Source organism: Miniopterus schreibersii (genome assembly GCF_964146895.1).
Source record: "Miniopterus schreibersii genome assembly, chromosome: 21".
Classification (NCBI taxonomy): domain Eukaryota; kingdom Metazoa; phylum Chordata; class Mammalia; order Chiroptera; family Miniopteridae; genus Miniopterus; species Miniopterus schreibersii.
In genome coordinates this window covers 7035055-7057879 of record NC_138123.1, presented here as the reverse complement: position 1 = coordinate 7057879, position 22825 = coordinate 7035055, and the positions used below count along the sequence as shown (strand labels likewise).

General features: G+C 52.9%; 1 protein-coding gene across 1 annotated transcript in view; it reads right to left on the bottom strand.

Moving 5' to 3' along the window:
- Positions 1–22483, bottom strand: part of CNIH3 (cornichon family AMPA receptor auxiliary protein 3) — a 51358-nt gene extending 28875 nt beyond the window's left edge. The window contains exon 1 of the mRNA XM_081124237.1: positions 21456–22483. Within this exon, the coding sequence (XP_080980363.1) occupies positions 21456–21536 (81 nt within the window). The 5' untranslated portion in view covers positions 21537–22483. The remainder of the gene's footprint in view (positions 1–21455) is intronic.
- Positions 22484–22825: the final 342 nt, after the last annotated feature.

The following is a 22825-nucleotide window of genomic DNA, read 5'->3' as shown; positions in this document are numbered from 1 at the left end:
TGCTCGCTAATGCTACAGTGGCAACCGTACTGCAATAATAATGCATCACCTTAAACTTACACAATGTTGCATGTCAGATACATCTTTTTAAAATCCCCCAAAATAAAAACTTTTAAGCTGTCCTGTCTGTGTTTTACAAAGATGACGGTGAGAGCAGTTTGGGGATTGGATAAAGGCACACAAAAAATGCACTTTCAGCTTCTCTGGGAAGCTGTTGATTTCTTATTTTTGTTTATTTTGGCAGAGATGCTGACTGGAGCAATGGTTTCCCATTGGTCTGGAGGGGACAATGTTGGAGGTGAGCTTCTCCAGTTACAGAATGAGGCATCTCCACAGAAAGAACTAACTAGGGGCGAAACTCCCTAATCCAGGTCTCCTTGTCCCCAGAAAGATGACTCAGTGACAGAACAAAATGGTATTTGGCCCGTGGGCTGCACATGAATGGACATAACAGCTCCCCTGTGACTGCACATCCCAGAGGGGCCAAAGTAGTGAAGCCAGCACCCCACCCCCCCCCTGGGTGTCCACGTTCCAGCAACACGGGGCTGAGTGAGTACCACGTGGTACTTACAACTTACTTCCCTCTACAGAGCAGGGATAATTTTAAAGCTGGCACATGTCATCCTGATTTCAATGCTCCTGCAGAATTCGGAGAAAATTCTAGTATCGCTTATATTCAACAGACATATTTCTGTATCATCCCTTGCCAGGGAGTTAATTACCCAGCCTGTACTTGAGCCCTTTAGTGACAAGAAACTCATCACTTACTGAGGACGCTCTTTCCATTCCTGGCTACCGCTAATTAATCATTGTCTTCCTATATTGAATTTACATATGACTCCCTGAGGCTTCCACCCACGGTCTAAGCCAAGGTCAGCAAACTCCAACCTGCAGGCCAAATCCAGCCTGCCACCCACTTTTGTACAACCTGTGAGCTGAGAAGAATGGTTTTCAGACACTTTTAAAATAGTTGAAAAAAATCAGAAGAAGACGACTTTGTGACATGTAAAAATTATATTCAAGTGTCAGCTTCCATGAAGTTTTATTGGAACACAGACACATTCATTATATTACAATGTGACAAGTGCTATAATCAAGGTGACGACGCCAATGCCACCACGATCGCCTGCTCACTCTGCGGGGCACTGGGCTTCACCCTGTAGATGCTTTTTACTGTTGAGTTCTCCGGCCACCCGGTGAGGCAGGTATACTACTGCTCCCATTTTAGAGATGAAGAAACTGAGGCCAAATGTGGTTAAATTACTTGCCCAAGATCACTGCTCTGGTGTTAGGAGTCAAACTGAGGCCTCTCATATCATTGCACTGAGGATTGAAGAATATAATCTTAATGAAGCACTGGGTACAATATAAGTCACAATAAATATTATTACCTTTGTTCCTGTGGTTATTAGCACCATGCAGATGCTTGGGCCTCACCTGCCTGGCCCCGTGACTCTCCTCCCTCCCTGGCCTTGGGCACAGCCATCAGCACCCCACAATCCGGGAGAACCCGGGCACTTTGGGGGCGGGGCGAGCGCATGCCGGTGGGAGCCAAGGCCAGCATGCGTGCGAAAGCAGCAGGCCATCCTGTCGCAGGTGGGAGATGGAGCATCGGGTGCTGAGAAAGAGGCCGGGGTCAGCGGGTAAGCTGGGAAGGGAGGCCTTGGCTGCCCCAGGGACCAGTCCCTAGGCCTGAGTGACAAGGACAAATTGGGGGACACAGGGCATGGCTCATGTACCATTGTCTCTGCCAGAATTTGCAGACCTAGCTGGTTCTGACATTGCTTCCCTGGTGCCCGTCTGTTTAACAGAAAACAACGACGCCCCAGAGCCATGCACTTCTGGGACGGAAGCCAAGCTAGCGGGGCGATGGGGCAGGCCCAGCCCGCTGGCTCCTGCCGACACTCAGGAGAGCGCCCCAGGCCCGCCAGCAGCCGTCCTGCTCGGGGTAAATCCAGAGAGGAGTGAGGAGAGGCTGGGACACCCTGCTGACTTGGGGTGGCCAGAGTGGGGGCAGCCACTCTGAAGAATACAAGCAGAGGGGGAGGGCAAGGGAGGGGGAGAGGGAGGGGGCAACTCGCAGCATTCTGGGGCTCTCCTGGTAGAATTCAGGCAGGCCACAGCCCCCTGCTCCACCCAGCCTCCCACTCAGCCAGCCCACCCAGCACCATGGCCACTACTTCAAGCAAATCAGGAACCTCAGAGCCTGCTGTTCCCAGCAACTGTTCCCAGCCCCGGGATCCACCTTCCTCCCACCAAGCTTGTGCTTGCTCTGGCATCTTTGGTTCTCAAACATGAGATTCAGGAGCAATTTCTGGCTCAAATTGTTTGGTGACCCTCCAGACATCCTCTGAAGTCATAGCCTTCAGCCTCCCACAGGCTCTTGGGACTAACCAATGTCCTCTGCTCCTTTGGGTAAGCAAGTGCCTCCTCCAACTCCCAGGCCCGCAGCGCCCCTTGGCCAGCCAGGTCAAGGCTCTGGAGGAGTCCATGCCCCAAAGTAAGTATGGACATACATCAGGGAGGCTCCCACACCCCAAAGTCTCTTTCAGGAAAAAACATCATTATTCATACTTAAAAATACTGAGCATCTCCCATTCTCCAGGCCCTGTGGTAGCAGCTGGAGGAGATGCTACAAAAAGCACGGCAGATGAGGCAATGGCCTTCACCAACCACCAAGACTCTCTCCTTGACCAAACTTTACTTAGGCTCTTGTGAGCCCTCTTCTCGACTAGGCTCCCACCTTGGGCTCCCATGTCCTTCTTGCAGAGTCTAGTTCCAGCAAGAGTCCTGCTAAGTTGGTTTAGAGAGAATGCCCACCCTTGATATCTGATCACCTTGGCCTGCCTCGGGCAAGAACCCCATCAAGTCACTTTAGGAAGAATCCCCCTACCCTTGATGGCTCATCTCAACCATTTTCCAACCACCAATCCCTTCGCCCTGCTCCTTGGCTATAAATCCCCACTTGTCCCTGCTGTATTCAGAATGGAGCCCCACCTCTCTGCCCTATCGCAATAGTCCTGAATAAAGTCTTCCTTACCACCTTAACAAGCGTCAGAATAAGTTTTTCTTTAACATCATTCTCTTGTGTTAACTCTTGAAATAACAACAGCCTCTGGGAGTAGCAGACTATTAAGCAAGGCATTGATCGTCCCAAATATGCATGTGAATTCTTCAATCAAACTAAAGGTGGGATATGTAAGAAGGGAGGCGGGGATCCCCGCTCTGGGCCAGGACTTAAAATTTTAAAAGTGAGTTGCTTTTTGTTTGTTTCGAGATCCTCAGGGGGAGAGGGTGAATTAACCCTAGTCCTGGTTCAAGACACATTAATGTGATTGATCTGGGCAAGGCCCTCTCTTATTTTATTTATTCTTTCATTCACTTCCTTTTATCCCATTAGCCCTTTCCCTCCATCCTAGATGGTTACTGTTTATGTTTCATGTGTACCTTTGTCTCATTCTTACAAAGTAGGTATATGTTTGTGTGTGCAAATAATTTTAATTTACCTAATTTGTATCTCCTTTTCTGTCTTACCTTTTGCACTCAGCCATGTAGCCAAGTGTAGCCACTATATTTTCTCCATCCAGTGAGAGACAGAGTCTGGCCTTTGCACCTCAAATAATGCTACAAAATCCCCATGCATGTTCCCCTAGGGATTGACATGGCAATTTCTTTGGGATTTGTACCTAGGAATGAAACTGCTGGTCATGTGGTTTATGTTTTTTTGTGTGTGTTTTTTATTGAACTAAGTACTCCCTGACTGCATCCCACATCCCTGCCAACACTTGGCAGTATCCAACTTCTAGTTTTTGCAGCCTAATAGGTTTTAAGTGATCTTTTTGGTTTTTTAACCTGTATTTTTCCAATTAGAGACTCTCTTGATATAATGGTTAGTCTTTGGGGTTTCCTTTTTTGTTAAATTGCCTACCTAGCTGCTTTGCCCATTTTTCTGTGGGATCACTACCTTTTTTCTTTTTAATTTGCACATGTTGGTATGTTAAGGATGTGAGTCCTTCAGTTTTAGATGCATTGAATATCTTCTCTCATCTGTCACCTGTTAATTAGTTCTGTCTGTGGTATCCTTCACTGGATGAAAATCAATCCATTTTTGCCTTATGTTTTATACTTTTTGAAGTTCAAACCTAAATAAAATGTAAAAATTAGAGAGGGAAACACACACACACACTGAAAGCCCAAAGAGCCAAGTTAGTTGGCTTGAAATTTTGGATCTAAGTTGCCCAGAAGCTAAACTGGAAAGAGAGAACTCAGTCACATAGTTCTGTGTTCATGAAGAAAAAGCATAGTAGTTCTTCAGGGGCAACAAACTGTCCCTGACACTCACATCTAAAAATCATTTGCTGCGCCTATTTTAACTCGGGTAGAGCACACACACAAACAACACAGCAGGTGGCAATAGGTACTAGATTTTTATTGCAGCACCCCTCAGTAATTGCTGGGAACTCAACACAAAAGCGTGACCCAGTACAAACACTGTATGGGGGGGCAGACAAGACGGCCCTGATTTTGAATGCACTTCAATGGATCTTCCACTAATACATCCGCCAAGCGGGCATCTCACAACTGGAGAGCAAGTTAAGCGGAGATTAGGTTCTTCAGCAGAGGCCTAGACCACAGGTGATCTGTGCTGCTCATTAGCAATGGCTCCCTTCAGCTTGGACGTCCCATGTGCCAACAGTGACGCTGACAATGATTTGTGAAAATTGAGGAATCGAGCCAGGTTTCTCCCGCCTGCCTGGATGTCCACTCTCCTTCTGTGCAAAGGTGAGTGGCGCTGAGAAGTCTCCATCCACCCCTCCACGTCCCTCTGCACCCTTCTCCCCCCTGCTGTCTCCTTGCCCTCTGGCTCCCCGTGTTCTTAGGCCAATAGGAGGCACCAGCAGAAGACTTCGGGGTCCTAGTAGACTAGTTATTCCCCTTCCTGCTGGGCTGTGGCTTGGCAGTGTCTCTGCTCCTCCACATGAAGCCACCACCCATCAGGAGCTCACCACTGTCTGAACAAGCCCATGGAAAACTGAGTACCCTGTCAAGCCAGTGTCTGCGCTGAACACCGGCTCCATACCTTCCTCCTCACCTTTGCCCAAGGAACCCAGGCAAAGTCTGTGGGCTGTGGGAAGCCTGGCCTGAGTTTAGGCGGCATCAACAGGGCGCCACTGGGCAGCCAAGGAGCCCTCTCAGTTCTCATCTCAGGACTTGGGTCCTGACAGATCTTTTCCTGACCTCCTACTTCCAAGAAGAGAGGTTATGAGGCCTCTGAAACCTCATGTGAATAGTAAGCAGCTTGTGAACAGCCTGCCAATTTGCTAAAAGAATTTTTGTTGCCGTGGCTGTTTAAATTGGAACAGACCTTCCTTTCACTGCCCACCCCGAAGACCATGTTTTGCCAACACAACAAACCCAGAGTCCCAGGGCCCCAAACAGGACTAAACACAGGGCAGCAGGGTCAGGGGCCTCTCTCTTGAGTAAGGGAGCAGGGCCAGGTCACTTGGTTCTGGTGCTTATTTGCATATGATTTTACATAAATTTACATGTTGGTCTCCAGAGGCCTAATTCCAAGTATTTAAAATCAAATTGGTTAAGTCTGTGCAACTTCTTGGAAGTTTGTATCCAATTAGCCTCCCTGCTGGTCTGAGTCCAGGGACACCTCAATCCTGTTAAAAAGTGTCAAGCTGACCTCTGCTTCTACCATCACAGCTCCTTCTCAGACCTTCCCCCTCCTGCTTCCCTCTTAAAGGGACCTTTGTGATTATATTGGGTCCCTCCAGACAACCCCTCATCTCAATAGCCTTCATTTACTCGCATTTGCAAAGTCCCCCCCCCCCCCATAAGGTAACATAGTCCTGGGCTCCAGGGATCATTCTCTGCCCTAAAAATCCTGTGCTCTCCCTACTCATCCCTCCCTCCCCCAACCCTGGCAACCACTGATGGTTTTACTCTCCATACTTCTGCCTTTTCCAGAATGTCACAAAGTTGGAATCGCACAGTATGTAGACTTTTCCAATTGGCTTCCTCCGCTTAGCAACACGCATTTAAGGTTCCTCCAAGTCTTTTCATGGCCTGACAGCTCATTTCTTCTAAGTTCTGCCAAGTTTTTGAGCCTTACTTTCGCCTGGGGGTTCCGACCCAGCTCACTGCTTTGGTTCTTGCCCTAGCTTTCAGTTCTGGGTGAGAACATCCTGCAGTGGCCTTGACCACACAGAGCCAAGTCCCTGCCAGTAACTACTTAGCCAGCTTCTGCCAACCGCCGGTCCCCAGGCCCAGACAAGGGGGTGGTCAGACATTCCCCAAATTTCAGGCTCCATGGACAAGCCAAGCCAGACTACCAAAGAGCTCTCCCCACTGCTTCCTGACCATGTGAACTAATCCTCCCGTCTTTCTCCTCTCCAGCTGTCAAATGCTGAGGCCCAGATAAACGTCACCTCTCCACAACGCCCGCATCAGTGTGACCTTGATTTGAACCTGCATCCCAGACCTCTGCTGCCTCACATTAGAGTTATTATCAGGCTTGTAAGATCCTTGAGGACTGGGCCTTTATCCTACTCTTTATACTTCCTGTAAGTCCACACACACTGACCGACAAGTAGGTGCTCAATAAACATGCACAGAATTAAATACAACCGGTTTCCTTAAAGGGCTACCTGACATAGAGCCAAAAATATCCTGTACATTGCCCAGGGCAAGAGATTATCTGATTTATGAATTATACATGGTCCCGGCTTCCCGTTGGCATCTTCCCATTGCTTCCTGCCCGCTGGCCGGCTCGGTCCTTATTAACTCTCAGGGAAAGGTGGCAGGGAAAAGAGAATACACTAGCACATAAATTCTTCCATTTGGGGGTGGGATGGGGAGCAGTAGACATGAACGGGATTTGGGGGGTGCTTTTCTTTACATTTTTAAGCTACAGCAGATGTAAACATTCACTGGCCACATGACCCTTCCAGTCTGGGCCTGCTCCGTTTGTCACAGTGGAGACTGGACCAGGCTTTGGAGATAGATCACACAGCACTAACTTCAGAGCAGGTGGAAACGCCGGCACTGCGGCTCTGCGTTCTCCATGGTGAGTTCCACACGGGGTGCAGTCAGCACAGGGCCGAGCAGGGCCATGAGGCCGCACAAGTCTCTTTGTCTCTCTGTCGCTTCTCTTTGGACTCCCCTTTTACAGCCGGGTCAGCCACCTCTGGGGGACCTGAGTACCCACAGCAGCACCCAGCAATAATCACACGCCAAACAAGGCAAAACCCAAGAAAGAAACCCAGGAGAGAGGAGGGGAGGGAGGAACAAATTAGCCAGGGAGAGGCAGGGTAGAGAGGGGTGGTGAGAGACAAGAAAAGGGTGGAGGAGAGATGTAGAAAGTAAACTATCAGGGTGTTTTTTTCTTGGCAAAGACCACCTGCCCTTCTGAGTATTTCTGCTCCTTTAAAATAAAAGAATTCCGGCAGCCAAGGGAAAGAGAGCCGTTTCCTACTGTTCACTGCTCAACGTGGTGAGGCGGCCCCTTCCACGGCCCCATTTCCCCGCGCCACACAGGGACCTCAGGACCTCAGCCGCTGCCCACACGTTAGTACCAGAGCAATCGCTTTCCCCTGCGCCCCCAGCTCCGATCTGCAGGCTGCTTGAGCATCGATTGCTTAAGCAAGTTTCCAGGACGGACACCTGCCTCCTCTGCGGCTCTGCTTGACCTTTGAACTGGAGGCCCCCGTGGCTGCGCAGACCCTCAGCCCTCTAGTGGCCGTGGGTGAGCGTTACAGCTCGGTGGAGAAAACTGGGTCTCAAAGAGGAGCCTGTTTAGGAAAGGCTGGCATCCGCGGGATAGGGGTAGTCACCACTTCAAGCAGCCAGGAGAAATTTAAACTAATAATAGATGATAACGAAGTCCGGGCTATGATGCTTTCTGTCTTCCCTAGAATTGCAGAATTTGTTTCAACTCAGCAGATACGTCCTGCCGTATGCCAGGCAGAATGCTGGCACTGAAAGGTCCCTCAGACATCCAGTCGAACCCCACTCTCTCCGATATTCTGTAGTCTACCATAGCTACCACTCTGGATGTGAAATTACCCGGGAGAGACATTTAGGGTCTCTTCCACACGTTCAGTCGCCGAGCGCCGGCCCTGGGCTGGGTGCTGCTGGGGCAGTGACTCAAAACAAGGCAGACCCGGGCCCTGCCTCCAGGAGCTTTCAGTCTAAAAGGTCCCCAGGGTCCCTCAGCCTCTATCACAATTCAAACACCCCACTAGATTTACCAGGGTTGCACCCACACCCACCTCCCAGCACAGGGCCCTGAAATAGTCAGTCACCCAGGACGTGTTGCACAGCAGAGGTGGAGAAGCACAGTGGTGAGGAGGGAGCTCAGAGGAATCGGTCCTGGCTCTGTCACTTACTATCCGGGTCACCATGGGCAACCTTTCTGTGCCTCCACTTCCTCATCTGGGAAATAGAGATGATAATACCATCTGCAAAATGGGCCACTGTGGGAATTAGAGGAGTCACTAGATTTAGAACAGTGACTGATAGAGTAAGCATTCAATCAATCTTCGCTACTGTTACAGTGCTGCCGAGTCACGGCCTTGCACAAAATAGCAATGCAGGTGAAATGTCATTATGTAACAATCTCTATGTCCAGGCTGAGCAGAGCCAGTCCTCCCACCCAAATCGGAATCGCAATCAGGGGCAGAAATTAATCTGAATCCTGTGAAAATTTCCTATTGATTCATGTGAAGTGAGAACCGTTGGTCCAACTAAATACCTGTAAGGAAGACCCTAAATGGAACTAGAGCAAGAGGCAGGAGGAGCAAAACCTTTCACTGCTGTTAGAGACGCCTCGACTCTCATCTCCCATCAGTTCTCTCCCTGCGAGAGCAGGGAGAAGGGACAGCAGACAGGATGGGATGGCTTGAAGTCCTTAACCTCAGGTGATGTTCAGGTGATTTAGGTGTGACCAGGAGTCTCACAACCAGCAACCCATTTACATTCCATTAACTACCAGTGGGACAGGAACGTGGGGGCCTGGCAGCTTCGGGAATTCCTGAAGGGGGGGACAGGCCAATATCCCCATGCTGTTAGAGAGATGCTAGAACATGCCAAAGAGAACAGGACGGAGGAAAAAGGAAGTGTGTTGTAGGGAGAGGCCCCAACCTCTGCAAATTGGCTGTGTTTCACCTGAGAAATGCTCCTGGGCTCAAAATTGCCCCTGGGATCCAGATAGAGCTGCCTGAGCAGGGGCCACACCGGTGGAAATCGTGCTTTTAGCCACGTGTTCCACTCAGACATGGTATCGATCAGTCACCAGGCTGGTGGTGCCTGACTTCCTTCGGGGCCTGAGGAATTGGGGTCCTGGGCTGGTGGCTGGGAGGGGAAGCAAGGCTGGAAGGAGCAGACAAGGCCCTGCTCCTCCGCTGATGGGACTGGGGACGCATAGGCAGGGAGGGTTCTCAGGAGGTGCGTCCAGGGCTCCAGGGAAGCCAGCACCACTGAATAAAGGCGGGGGCTCAGGCCGGCTGGGCAAGGATGGAGGGGAGGGCTCACAGGGAGGTGCGCCCCCTCAGAGGGAGCCCTCTGGTCCCTCTTCTCCTCTTTCCTCCTACAGGTGGACCTTTGCCACTGGGATGCAGCAGGTACCACAGTTCAGGGGTGCAGGGGGGTGGTTCCAGTGTCTGCCCCTCCTCTGGGCGGCTCTGCCACCATGTGGTGCCTTGAAGGCTCTAAGCGCAGCCCCTTGGTATCCCAATTACTCAGAAAAGGAGCCTCAGGGGCCCTGGGGAATCGCAAGAGCCTGATCACAGAACCAAATATAGCACAGGCAGAGTGAAATAATTCCCTGTAATCTACCAAATGCCAGCGGTCTCACGGGACACATGTCACCTCCACTCTTCCTCACAACCAAGCGCTCCTTCTTCCTTCACCTTGGGGTCTCTGCTTAGGACACCACAAGCAGTGGCCTTCAGCCTGCCCCAAACAGCCCCAGCCCCTTAACAACGCTCAGCCACCCCCGGGGGGCCAACGCACACAAAGGGCTCCTTGGCAGATGGTGGCCGAGGCCCCCCATCGTCACCCAGACCTCCTTCCCCTGGGCTCAGTGCTGCCCCCGTTGCCCCATCACAGCACGGGGGCAGGGCCAGGTCATGCGCTCCAGCTTCCTCTCGCTCTGGGCACACACACTAATGAGCAGAGAATGGATGGGGAAGGCAGTGGGGATGCTGAGGGCACATAAATTATTCAGACGATCACAGGAACAAAACACTCCAAGAGCCTGAATCACATGTGGCTTCCCCTGGCGAACTTGACACTGACATCCTTTGCAAAGAAAGGGCGTTTCGAAGCAGCACCCCACAGACTGCTGCTGGGGCACCTGCTGCTCCAGGACTCAAGGCAGCAGGGCGCACAGGAAGTGGGGCCCGCCTTCAGCGGGAGACCAGGGGGGGCTCCAGCTGTCACTGCACCCACCAGCACCCCGGTGGGCAGGCCCAGACGCGGGCTGCAGAGCCTCCTGGGGGTTCCCCAAAAGGTTGATCCCGTCCAGCCTGAAGGCAGCAGCTGGGCCAAAGCCCTGTCACCTTTCCTTCCCCCTTCACCCCGAGAATCTCCCTCTGGCTTTCAGCTCTGGGCCTGCATCCTCTGCGGACACTGCGCCCTCTCCCTGCGTCACCCGGACAGACTAAAGCCTGACAGAGGCGGTCGGGGGCCTGTCGCCACCCAGCAGAGAGGGTGATGGTGAGTAACCTGGTCACACTGTGAGCAACAGAAGCTCAACTGGCCACGTGGTGACAAGCCTGCCCCTACCCAACTTCTGACCTCATGCCTTTTAAGACTAAGAAGTCAGAGGACAGACACCGGCAGAAAGGGGGAAAGGATGTGGCATCTCTGATGGTTTTCAAAGACCTTCTGAAGACCAGGGAGGGGCCGGTGCTAAACCAAAGCTCTCCTGAAAATGTGTGAGCAGGAGGACATCTTGCACAAAAGCTATGTTGAAGCAGGAGACAGGGTGACCCCCCAATTCAGAACACGAGGAGGAAGGAAAGACCCTCCCATTAGGCGATTTAAGGGACTGCAGTCCAGAGAGAGACGGACTGGTTTGTCAGGGGTGTTTGGGGACGGCACCCAGAAACATATCCTGTCCCGCTGCCCTGAACTGGGGCTGTGTGCATGCGTGTGCGTGTGCGTGTGCGTGTGTGCGTGTGTGCGCGCGCCGGCCGCTCAGATGGAAACCTCTGTTCATAAGTAGAAAACACACCTCAGAGAGAAATAAAAGAAATGCTAAACATGTTAAACAGCCTCTACCTCACACCTTCCTCGGGACCACACAATATCTTAGATACAGGGACTGGCAAGACGGGACGGGTGTGCCTCTTCCCTCAGCTCAATCAGCTCTGTTTTCTTTAGCCCCGTCTAGGAAACAATCAAACGTCACAAAATGCAATTATGAGTCACGGAGGATCCTCAGCAGGTCCTCGGAAAACATCATTTCGTTGTGTGTGGTCAGTGTCTGCCCCTGTCCCAGGCCCAGCACTCCCCTTCCCTCCCCATGGCTCAGCGGGACTGGCTCCGTGAAAACATCACGCCGCTCCTGGAGTCATTTCTCCCTGGACTCGAATGACGCTGCCTCATCAGACTTTATTCTGCTCCTTGGTGACAACCCCAGAACAGTGGAGGTGCTAACTTTAACGGAGGCGCCAGCACAGGGTATAGCTCTGAGCCACAACATCACCTCTCCCCGGGGAGACAACTGATGCTGCCTCCCATTTACAGAGCGAAGAACTTACTCTGTGCAGCCGCAAAAGTTGCCAGCTTTACTGATCAGAGAGTGGCTCCTGGCGGGAATGCAGAGGGCGGACACTGAGCGGAGGGCCTGGGGGAGCCTCCTGTGCCTGGCTCTGGATGAAGCAGGGGCTTGAAACTGAGCACATCTGCCCGGCACAGCCCAGATGTGGGGCAATGGAGGGATTTCTCTAGAGGAGGAGGCAACTGGGCGGCAGGAGGTTGCTTTTCCAAGAGGAAAAGGAAAAGCTGGGTTTCATGTTATGGTTCATGCCTCCTAAAATTTGGGGAGAAATAGGCTGGGAGACACCAAACTGGCCAAACACCATTTTGCTTGAGTCACAAGGCTGATGTTCCTTCCACGTGCTTTGCTAAATTCATGCCAAGCCGGCGTCCAAGTGTCTCTGTCAAGGCTGTGGGCTCAGGGGGCAAGTCTGTGCTGCGGAAACATGTCACTTTGTCTCAACGGTGGGGAAATGGAGACCTGGCCAAGGAGTCGGGGCCACAAGACCAGTAAGGGCAGCCTCCTGGCCGGGACAGCTGCTCCTTGTCAGGCTGGGAAAGACGAATGAGACCTTTTTCTGCAGCTCACAGGGGATGATATATTGCAGGGTCTGTGGCAACCAGACATGAACCTGAATACGGGTGAGGTGACGTTAGACTGAAGGGCTCAGGCAGTAGACTTCTGTCATTTTTTTGGTCACCCAACATCATCGTCTCCTTTCTACACCGGCATGATTTCCTCAGGGGAATCTGAGTGCAGTCCGGGTGGGAGGGTAAATCCAGGTGCCTGTCCTTCCAGGGGGGAGGCCAAAAGGATGCCTGGCGATCCTTGTCGCTCTCACCACTGGGTGCAGCCAGCAAGGCCAGCAACCCAAGCTCGGCCTGTAAGACTCTCTCCATCCTCAGCAGAAATAGTTCAAGGGCAGAAGGCAGAGGGGCGGTGATCTAAAGCCAGGCCATTCTGTAAGGCCAAGTCTTGTTTGCCCGACTCTCCATCTATTCTGTGGGCACTCCTGTCCCCTTCCCATGACTCCTTTTTTGGATGAAGATGGCCAGCACTGATTTCTAAGACCCTGAACTGATGCTTTCTTACACTGGTATCTGACACCGAAAGCCCAGGACGGCCATCGGGAAAGAAACCCGACAGGGGAAGGGAAGGGAAAGAGGCGCGTGGGGCAAGCAGTGGAGAAACCGGGGAATCCTGGGCTGGGAAGGAGCTTCGAGACCACTTTGTTCGGCCCCTTCATTCCACACGCACGACGACAGGCCGGGGAGACGCACAGACGTGTCTAAATCCAGGGAGCAGCCTGCTGGGGAGCGCCGCTCAGCAGCAGCCCATTAGCTGCCAGCCCCTTTCTAGGGCAAGACTCTGGTTCTAAAACTGTCAGCCAATGAGACAAAAGGATGTCACGACCGAACACGGTTTCCTCCAGCCGATTTCCTCCAGTCAGCACTTATTGTTTGTTGTTGCTTTGCTGGCCTCCGCTCAAGTCCCTCATCACTCTCCAGAAAAGCGCCGAGAAAAACGATACCCGGATAAGTCACGGTCTGGCGGTGATGGAGTGGCTCTAAGTCCCACAGCATCTGGTTCCCATTCCCAAGCCCAGATCATGATCCCACGCGCTCTGGGGGACTCTTTCCCCACCCACCCCCACGGACACACACCCCGGCCCAGCGGCTGTGACCAGTCCCTTCCCAATGTCCCCTCCCCTCCATCCTCAGGAAATGTCAGCTTGATGCCACCGCCGTTCAGAACCCGGGTGGGACAAGGCGTTCCAAGCCCCGCCCGGTGGCCTGCTTAGGACGGAGGACAGTGAGAACGGTAAGGGTTCTGTCAGGGTTTCAGGCGTGCCTGTGAGAGTCACTGAGCCTGAACCGTTTCCAGGCGAACACCGAGAAAGGACCGGGAAGGGAAGCGGGATCATCTGTGTATCTGCTCAGTGTGGAATTTAGAAACGGTTGGCACAAGTGTGTTCTCTTTGGCCCTGGTCCACCTCAGCTGCGACGAAGCCCTGCGCTCCCCCCCGCTGGCAGTGCATCTGGGTGGGCAGGGAGCACCATCTACACACATGCAGACCGGACCCTCTGCCCGTGACACAGCCAAGGGCAGGTTATCCAGGCCTCCAGACAGCACAGCGCGGCGCCCTCAGGGTCCATCGCCCTCACTGAATTCCCCTGGTATCAGGCCGCCCACCTCCCAGTACCTTTCTTAATCTTTGCGTTCCGGGGGGACTAGAATCATGGGGCTATTTCCATACCCACAGCCCTTCTATGCAGTTGCTAATTCCTTTTCTCAGTAAGGTTCGTACAACACATTTAAATATGCTTTATCCCAGATACAAATGTCTCTGTCATATAGGAGACCATCTGGGCCGCTAGAGCTAGCTGGCTATGTTGCTATCAACTCCTTTTTTAGGGCTTGTGGATCAGTTGCCAATAAGGAGGGGAAAGAGAAGAAAGGAAGTCAGCTCCAAGATGCCGCTCCCTCCCCTGCTTTCCTCCCCAGCGGGAGAGCTGTATTCCACAGTCACAATGGACCCTGCGAGCCCAGAACTGAAGCCATGCCTGCGACCGGTGAGGCTCAGTTCCAGACGCCCAGGGGAGGGAGGCGGCGTCAGCTAAGTCCCAGCCCGCGGCCTCTAGTTGCCTCTGGCGGATCCCGGATACATGCACGGATCCGGGATACATGCACAGATCCAGGATACACGCATGGGTCCGGGATACACGCACGGATCCGGGATACACGCACGGATCCGGGATACACGCACGGGTCCGGGATACACGCACGGATCCGGGATACACGCACGGATCTGGGATACACGCATGGATCTGAGATACACGCATGGATCTGGGATACACGCATGGATCCGGGATACATGCACAGATCCGGGATACATGCATGGATCCGGGATACATGCACGCGGAGAGGAATAAAAGGTCAGAGGCAACAGAGGAAGGAGGGAAGAGAAGGGAAAGAGAAAGCAGTTGAGGCCTGGAACTTTCTTTGTTGTTTTTTTTTAAAGATTTTTTTATTGATTTTCAGAGAGAGAGGAAGGGAGAGGGGGAGAGAGAAACATCGATGTGAGAGCACAACATCGATCGGCTGCCTCCTGCACGCCCCCCACAGGAGACCGAGCCCACAACCCAGGCACATGCCCTGACCGGGAATCGAACCAGTGACCTGGTGCATGGGTCGACGCCCAACCAACTGAGCCATACCAGCCAGGGCTGGCCTGGGACTTTCTAATGCCAGGACTCCCCAACAACCATAGATTCTCCTGAACCAGCCAGCCAGGGGACCATCTGCTGGGCAGAGCTGGGGAGCTGACCTCTGGGTGGTGGGTGGCCCAAACTGTCAAAGAATATAAATGGAAAAGCCGAGAAATGGAGAGAAAGGGGCATACTGTGGATTCAGAGTGGCCTGGCCTCCCCGGCTCTTCCTCTTCTAGGAGGGAAGGGGTCCAGAGAAAGGAAGTCAGAGTGTCATTCAGTCAGAACATGTCTTGAGCACGTGTGACAGTTTGTATAGTCACTGCGAAGGGCCAGGAGTCAGAGCTCCATCCCGCATCGTGGAAACCCAGCTCCACCATGGCCAGTTCCCGGTACTGGTCACACTCAAGGGCAGACCGAGGGCAGACCCTGCAAACAGGGTGGGGGCTCTTGGACACAAGCCTCTGGGAGGTGAAAAATAAATGATTGGTTAAGCGTGTGTGGTTAGCTGTTCCCACCAAGGCGTTCAGCCCAAACCGTGTTGACTGCAAATGGACACACAGGAATTCCCTGCCTCCCACACCACCCACCTCCCAACCTAACCTAAGAGGACAGGAAAAAGCTAATTTAATCATCCCCAAATTTATGGCCAGGAAAGTGTGGGATTTTCCTTGCTAGAGAATATTTTTTGTTGTGGTAACTGCGCGTGTGTGTGTGTGTGTGTGCGCGAAATTACATTTTTACGAATCTAGTTTGTTTTTTAAACTAGATTTTTGTGACTCAAGGAAGCTTAAAGAAAATAGAAAATAAAGTCATCCTCCAAAGAGTCTCCCAGGGAGCTGACAGCCTGCTTCCTTTCCATGCCCCAGCAGTCTGCAGCCTAGGGGCAAAAACGAAACTGAGAGCCCTGGCCAGGTGGCTCTGTTGACTGGGCCGTAGTCCGAAGGGATGAGACCTGCAAGGTTCTGGGTTCAAAAGCCAAAGGAGGTGACTTTCATTCCTGTCACACTGGTCTGAGAGCCACCGACCACCAGCCATGTGGTCTATATGTGCTCATGTGTCCTCCTAAGTCCTGCGGGTGCATGACCTGGGCAGTAAGGGCCCTGCCTTCCGTCAGCTTCTACTCCACTCAGAGACCCTGGTGTGCACACACAAAAGTGTGCACTCCACAAGGCTGCTTGTGCACAGGAGCAAAGGAGCCACACAGGCTTCCTTAGGCGTTTGGCTGGAGGGAGCGGAGTTGAGCTGATCATGCTGAGACTTGGGCCACACAGTGAAAGAATGTGCAGAATTTAGATCCAAGAGGATAAAAGTCTTTCCTTGTGGGAAGAGGAATGAATACACCCATCTAGGAGGCAATAAAGTCCACCTGTGGAGTTGGGACTATGAGAATGGGGGTGAGGGGGCAGGGAGAGACTGACTGCAAAGGTAGGTGGATACTACACGGTAATAGGCCTCTAACACCAAACTGGTGTGGCCATTGTCCCAGGAATTTCGACTGCTGTGCCGCATGCAATACCTGACTATTTAGTCAGCAGCGGCACTGGCCTCTTTTCCCTTAGGTCGTCAGGTGAAAAAATGACAACAGCCAACACAACAATAGATAGCCGTCTGGTGTGAATAAATCATAACTATAGATTTATAATTAACCTTTTTTCATATGCCGCAGAATTTTAGTAATCAGTTTATGTGCCATGCGATGGAAAAGGCTGAGACTGCTGTCCTAGGAGATCCATGAGGTCCCACCCTTAGTCTTCAAGCCCCGCGCCCTGTAGCGGGGATAGTCCCCACCAAGACACTGCAGTCCTTCTATCCTGTGACACTGTCCACACAGAAGTGTTGGTGGCTCCATCGCAGTCTATTGCTTAATCGCAATGTAGAGATCTTTTTTAGTGTTTCATATCTTGGCTTTATTGTAGCGTATGTGAGGGTGTCTCATGTCTGCCTCTCTTCCTATGCCAAATTGAAAATACCTGCCAGCCTCCTCATTCCGTTCTGGGATGGTATTCGGAGACCAATTCAGGATTTGATTGTGCACTTGAAGTTTTCCATGACCTTTAGGGGAATTAATTGGATTCCAAGTGCCATTAAAAGAAGTGCAGGCGAGTGAGTTACCCGTGTTGAGATGCGGACGCCCTGACTCTGGAAGATCCCAAGCAGTAGCCACCGTCCACCCTGCAGATCTAAGCTTGTAACTCATGTGCATGACCTCAGCGTTTGAACCAGGGCTGATTGAATGCCTCTCCCCTAACACGGTTCGTTTTCTTTTCCTAAGGACCCTCCAGTGACTAGAAGAGGAAGCAGCCCAGAAGCAATATGACTGGCAAACACATCAGCCTGGAACTGAAGATCTGACTTATTGAAGACACAGGGACTATCCATACCTGGTCATTGAGGGTTGGGAGACAGGTGTATTTCACTGTCATCCCTGATCAAAAATGGGTACCACAAAATACTGCGGGACCCCTATCTTGACGTATTAAATCAACACAGCCATTGACAGCCCTGGCATTGTCCTCTGCCCTGGGGCGCACACATGGGCTGAGGCCCTTGTCTAGAAGCCCATTCCCATGACAGCAGTTCCTTAATGAAGGCATTTTCCCAGGTACAGCCAGTGCTGCTCCCAGGCTGCGCCTCTGCAGGAGACCAGCTCCACTGTCATCAAGATAGGCCCTAGGCCCCATGATAAAGGCCAGGTGCTTTTGTAACAACCACAGTTTCCAAGGTTTCAAAATGCCAGGGTACAGCAGAAAATGTAGGTACCCAAGCCGTCCCTAAGAAGGAGCCAGAAACCAAATCAGAAATGAGTTCCCACGTCAGCCAGAAGTGTGCCGAGCCAGAAGGGAAAGAGAAAGTATTCTATGAGTATTGACTGAGCCCCTTCTACATGCCAGGCACTGTTCTGGGCTCCGGAGAAACAAGGGTGAAACAGGAAAGGTCACAGCTCTCAAGGAGCTTCCTTGGAGCACAGCTGTGAGGCAATGGAGAGTGAGACGGGAGAATGCAGAGGAGGGGTAGGGGAGACCAGAATGGCAGCAGGCACAGCTGCAAGGGTGAATCCAGGACAAAAGGTGGGGATCAGGTGAGGCCTGGCCAAAGAAGGGTCCTTAAAAGAAAGGCCACTGTCAACTCCGGACATCCTACCATTTCCAATAAACTCATTTCCCCCCCCAGATAGATAATTAGAGCAACTGAGTAGTTTACTGGGTTTGCAGTGGCTGAATCTGACAGAGTAGAACTGGCTGGAAGGCTCAGCTACGAAGACCTTTCGCTCAGCAAACCTGCCTCTCACGTACTTGTTAGCATCAGCACTTGTTAGCGTCAGTCAGGACCCATTAAAACTCTCTGACAACAAGTGCTGCTGTGGATCCAAAGACATGTAGTTGGGAATTTATTTTATTTGTATGCTATCATAACTTGGAGTTTCAAAACATAACTCCACATATTGAAAAACTTTAAAAGTTAAGAACCTGAAATAACTGGTAATGAATCTCTGATCTTTTCAAAGGATGGTTTCATCTGTGTTTATATAAACAATCTGCAAACAGGCTTCACCACGCTGGAGGTGAGAGGGCTCTTGCAGATTAACATTGTTCATTTCATATCGGCTGGAAACAGACATCATTTCACATCTGAAGCCCATTAGAACACTTTTTTCTTCTTCTAAATATCCACATGCAATTTTTAGAAACACACACACACACACACAATGACTGGATGAGAAGGCATCCAATCTCTTCTGGATGGTAAGATTAGCAGTGACTTTGTTCTATTATATATATGTCCATGTATTTTTTAATTTTTTAGCAATGAACCTGTATCATTTTATAAACAGAAAAAGTAGTTTTGAAAACATGAAATAGAATTTCCTCTTTGAAAAAAGCATATGTAGTGTGTTTTATAGTATCTTCTTGTTGTTGTTATAACTCCAACCAGAAATTCCAACTCCAAATATTTTATTTATACAGAGAAAGGTTTCTATCCTTTGGATAAAAACATTATCCACCATTATCGAAGTTAAACAATCCAATGACAGTCACTAGAGTTAGAAAAAGGACATGGGCGTAAGAGTCTCAAACTCAGCTTAAATCTCAGCTCAAACACCTACCAGCTGTGCAATCTTGGGCAAGTTTCATAACCTCTCTGATCCAGTTTCCTCATCTGCAAAAGGTCAGTGTGAGGATGGAGGGACTACCTGGATAGTAAGAGGCCATGTGCCTGAACGTATGAAAACACACACACACAACTCAGATTGATCCTTCATCTTCCAAATGTGACAGATGTACTCAAAGATAGTGGCTGATATAAAATAAATTAATTGGTAATTTGAAATCTTTTCATTTGGAAACAAATGAAGATCAATTTTCAAAGTAAACAATGAGACTTGAAAAAAGATGTTGTGCTTGTGGCTGGCCATGTCCATCTTTGCTCCCAGACCTCCCGTGGGAAGAGGGGGGAGGTGAATAGGTGGAGGTCCACCTGACAGGTCCTAGGAGCGCCTGGAGCTGGCCTACGGCAGACACTCAGTACATAGTAGCTACTATTATTGCCCGTAAGGAGGGATGTAACTAAATAAGAAAACAGCGTCGGCTTCATCTCACAGCCTAGACGTGGTGGTGGTGGGAAGGCTTTTTAATTGCTGTACATTGTTAAGCGCCCAGTTGCCTATTTGGGGTGTCAATATACACAAATGGCCCAACGGATCAAGAAATATACATGGAATACAGGGGGCTGGAAAGAAAGCAGACACAGATCTAAGATAGAACTCATTCTCCTAAATTTTGGTTGAAATCATTTCCACCATGTAACCGACACCCACACACACACCATGCACACTGAAATCAATGCGTCTCAGGTTTTCCCTTTCCCGAGTCAGGAACCACGTCAATTTGCTTCAGGCTGCTGGATTTGGAGAGGGAGGAAGACAGGACACGGACGGGAGGGGGGCTGAGACGGGGAAGCGCCACTGCAATTTGAATTCAAGGAGCACAAAGTCTTTATTCTTAGAAACCGGCATCGTGCCACTTCCGCGGGCTATCGGGGCCTGACCCAGCCTTGGATTCTAAACCTTCGGCTGCCTCTGGACAAGGGGGGTGAACGCTGGAGACCTGGAGAGTGGGGGCCAACACGGGATCACGGCCACGCCTGGTTTTGACTCGAGTGTCAATTAGTCAGCCTGTGGCACAGGCAGCCCATGTAACCAACCTGCTCCTGAATTACTTACAATCTTCCCGGGTGAGAGGAAATTACGCTTTCTGGTTACCTGCTCTGCCTGAGGGGCTAGTTCAGAGCTCTCCCAGCCCGGCAGCTGGATGGAGCTCTCTGGTACCTGCCACCCTCCGGCCAAGGCAAACACACAAAGAAATGGCCAGTGAGGTTATTCTGGGGAGAGGGAGCACTGTAGTTAGGCCCCTAGAATGCAGGTCTCTTGCCAGGTCCAAGAAGCACAGGAAGCTCCTTTAAAACACACCAGCCAAGGGGCTGCTGCTCTGCTTGGGGGTGAGCTGTCCAGCACCCCTTTTATTCTAAATTAGGTAAAGTTCCGGATTTCCTTAACAACTGTCAACAACTGCAAGGCTCCATTCCCTACAGTAGATTAGACCCAGAATTCCGCCGAGGGAGAGAGGGTGCAAAACCCCATGACTCCTCACTCCAAGGACTTTTAACCCACCGGGAAATTCCCGGGTCTGCGCTCCTCTCACCCTCAGATTCCTACATCAGCCGGCTCAGGGACTTACCACCCCAGACACAGGGGAAGCCTGGAGATCACTCAGGCCCACTTTCTCGCTTTGGAGATGTGGAAGGTGACAGGCAAGCCTCTTTCCTAAGGTGGCATGGTTAGGAGCCTTCCTGCCCCCGCTTCCTCACCTCCTCGAGGGCTCCCCCCCTCCCGCGGCCCCTTCACCTCCTCACTTCCCTCCGACGGCCGCACAACCCCCGGCCCCGGCGGCCCCTCCCCTCCCCGCCCGGCCTCCCTCCACTTTCTCCAACGAGGCACTCACGGCTCCTCCACTTTGTCTCCAATTATGTCTGAACGCAACCCACCGCAGAGGCTGACATTTTAAATGTTTAGTTGTTATAGTTACTTGACTAATTGCGGGGCCCAACCGCTGCGCGTCTTCTCGGGCGGCAGGAGAGGAGGGGGCGGGGGAAGGAGGGGGCCAGGGGGTGTCAGCACCACTCCAGCGCCCCAGGCGTTGGCCAGGCCCTGGCAAGGCTGCCTTCCCGGGAACCAGCGGGCCCTCCGCCTCCACCGGGGCAGGTCACCGAGGGGGCGCCGCCGACTGTTCCCGTTCCCGCCGCGGGACGGGAGCGACGGGGGTCTGACCGGCAGGTGCGCCGCGGCTGCCTCGCCGTCCGCCCACCGCCGCGATGGAGAGACAGTGAGACGGCATTTTAGAGAAGCTGCGGGAGGGGGCCAGGAGCGCGCTTGGGGCGAGAGAAAGAGTTAGAAGCCGCGGCCGATTACTCACGTGCCAGATGGCGAAGAAGATGAGCGCGGCGCACAGCACCAGCGAGAGCATGTAGCAGAAAGCAGCGAAAGTGAAGGCCATGGCCGGCGGCCGGGCGCCCGCACCCCACTCCCGCCGCGCACACAGATGCCCCTAGAAGGCCACTGTCCCCCTCAAGGGCCGCGCTCCCTCCAGAGGGGGACAGGAAGCGCCGCGCCGCACCCTCCCCTCGTGGCGGGTGGCTGGGAGGCGGCGCGCCACGCGCACAGACTCGAGGGTCGGTGGAGAGGAACAGGGTTCCCCAGGCCCCGGCGACCCGGGAGGCCGGGGCGCCCGCACAGCAAGGGGAGGGTGAGTCGAGCGTCGTTGGCGGGAACCGTCTCCAAATTGAGGCGATCAGATCAGTAGAGAACTCCTGCAGATTGCTGCCAGCCAGCGAACGCCTCCGGACGAGCACCGCGAGGGGTGCGAGGGCTGCGCCGAAGGCGGAGCGGGAGGCTCGCCGCTCCCGGAGTCCCAGGGAAGAGCCCAGTGCTTTGCGCTCCTGCACCTAAGAGGCGAGGCGAGCGCGCCGCTCAGGACCCTCCGGCGCCTCCGAGGCGCAATCCGACAGCGTCCAGCGAGGTGCCCGAGCGCACTCCGACCTCCTGCCAAATCCTGGAGCCGGCAGCGGCCCTTTCCCGAAACAGCAGCTCTTCAGGTAGCCGGGAAGAACCAGGTCCCCCCGGACCTGAGCTCCGAACGCGGCTTCCAGGGCTGCTGTGCGCCCCTAGGCGCGCCGGACCCCAGCTGCGGCCCTGGCCCGCCGGCCTCGATCGCCCAAGTTCCCCGAAACTCGGGATCGGACCCGGTGGGGCAAGGGCTCCAGCCCCGCCGGGCTTCTGCCGCCCAAGCGGCGGGTGTCAAGGCCGAGAGCCGCTCGCCGCGGAGCTCATTCCACCTGCTGCTGCCGCCGCCTCCGCCACAGCGGCACAGAAGCTGCTCGCCCGGGGTCCCTCCCTCCCCGCGCCCCACCCGCGCTCCAGCGCCGCCGAGCACGCCCTCCCGGGCGGGCGGAGACTGCGGCGCGGGGGCTGGAGAAGGTGGGCGGCGGGGCGCCTTCGCCGCCGCTGCAGTTGTGCGCACTCGCCTCTCGGAGGAAACTTGAGGGCAGCGGCGCAAGGAGGCCACGCTCGGGTGGGGTGGGCTGGGGCGGACCAGGGACTTTTTAAACACGTGCGACTGGAGAGGTGGGAGGCTGCGGAAGGGTATGGTGTGTGCCTCGCGCCTAGAGGCGTCAGCGTCCCAGTTCCCGCAGTTTCGCCTGAGCGGGAGATGTGGAGGCGGAGGGCGCTGGTCTTGTGCAAGTTGGGGATACGGGACACGCCTTGGGACCCCAGGATGGCTCGGGT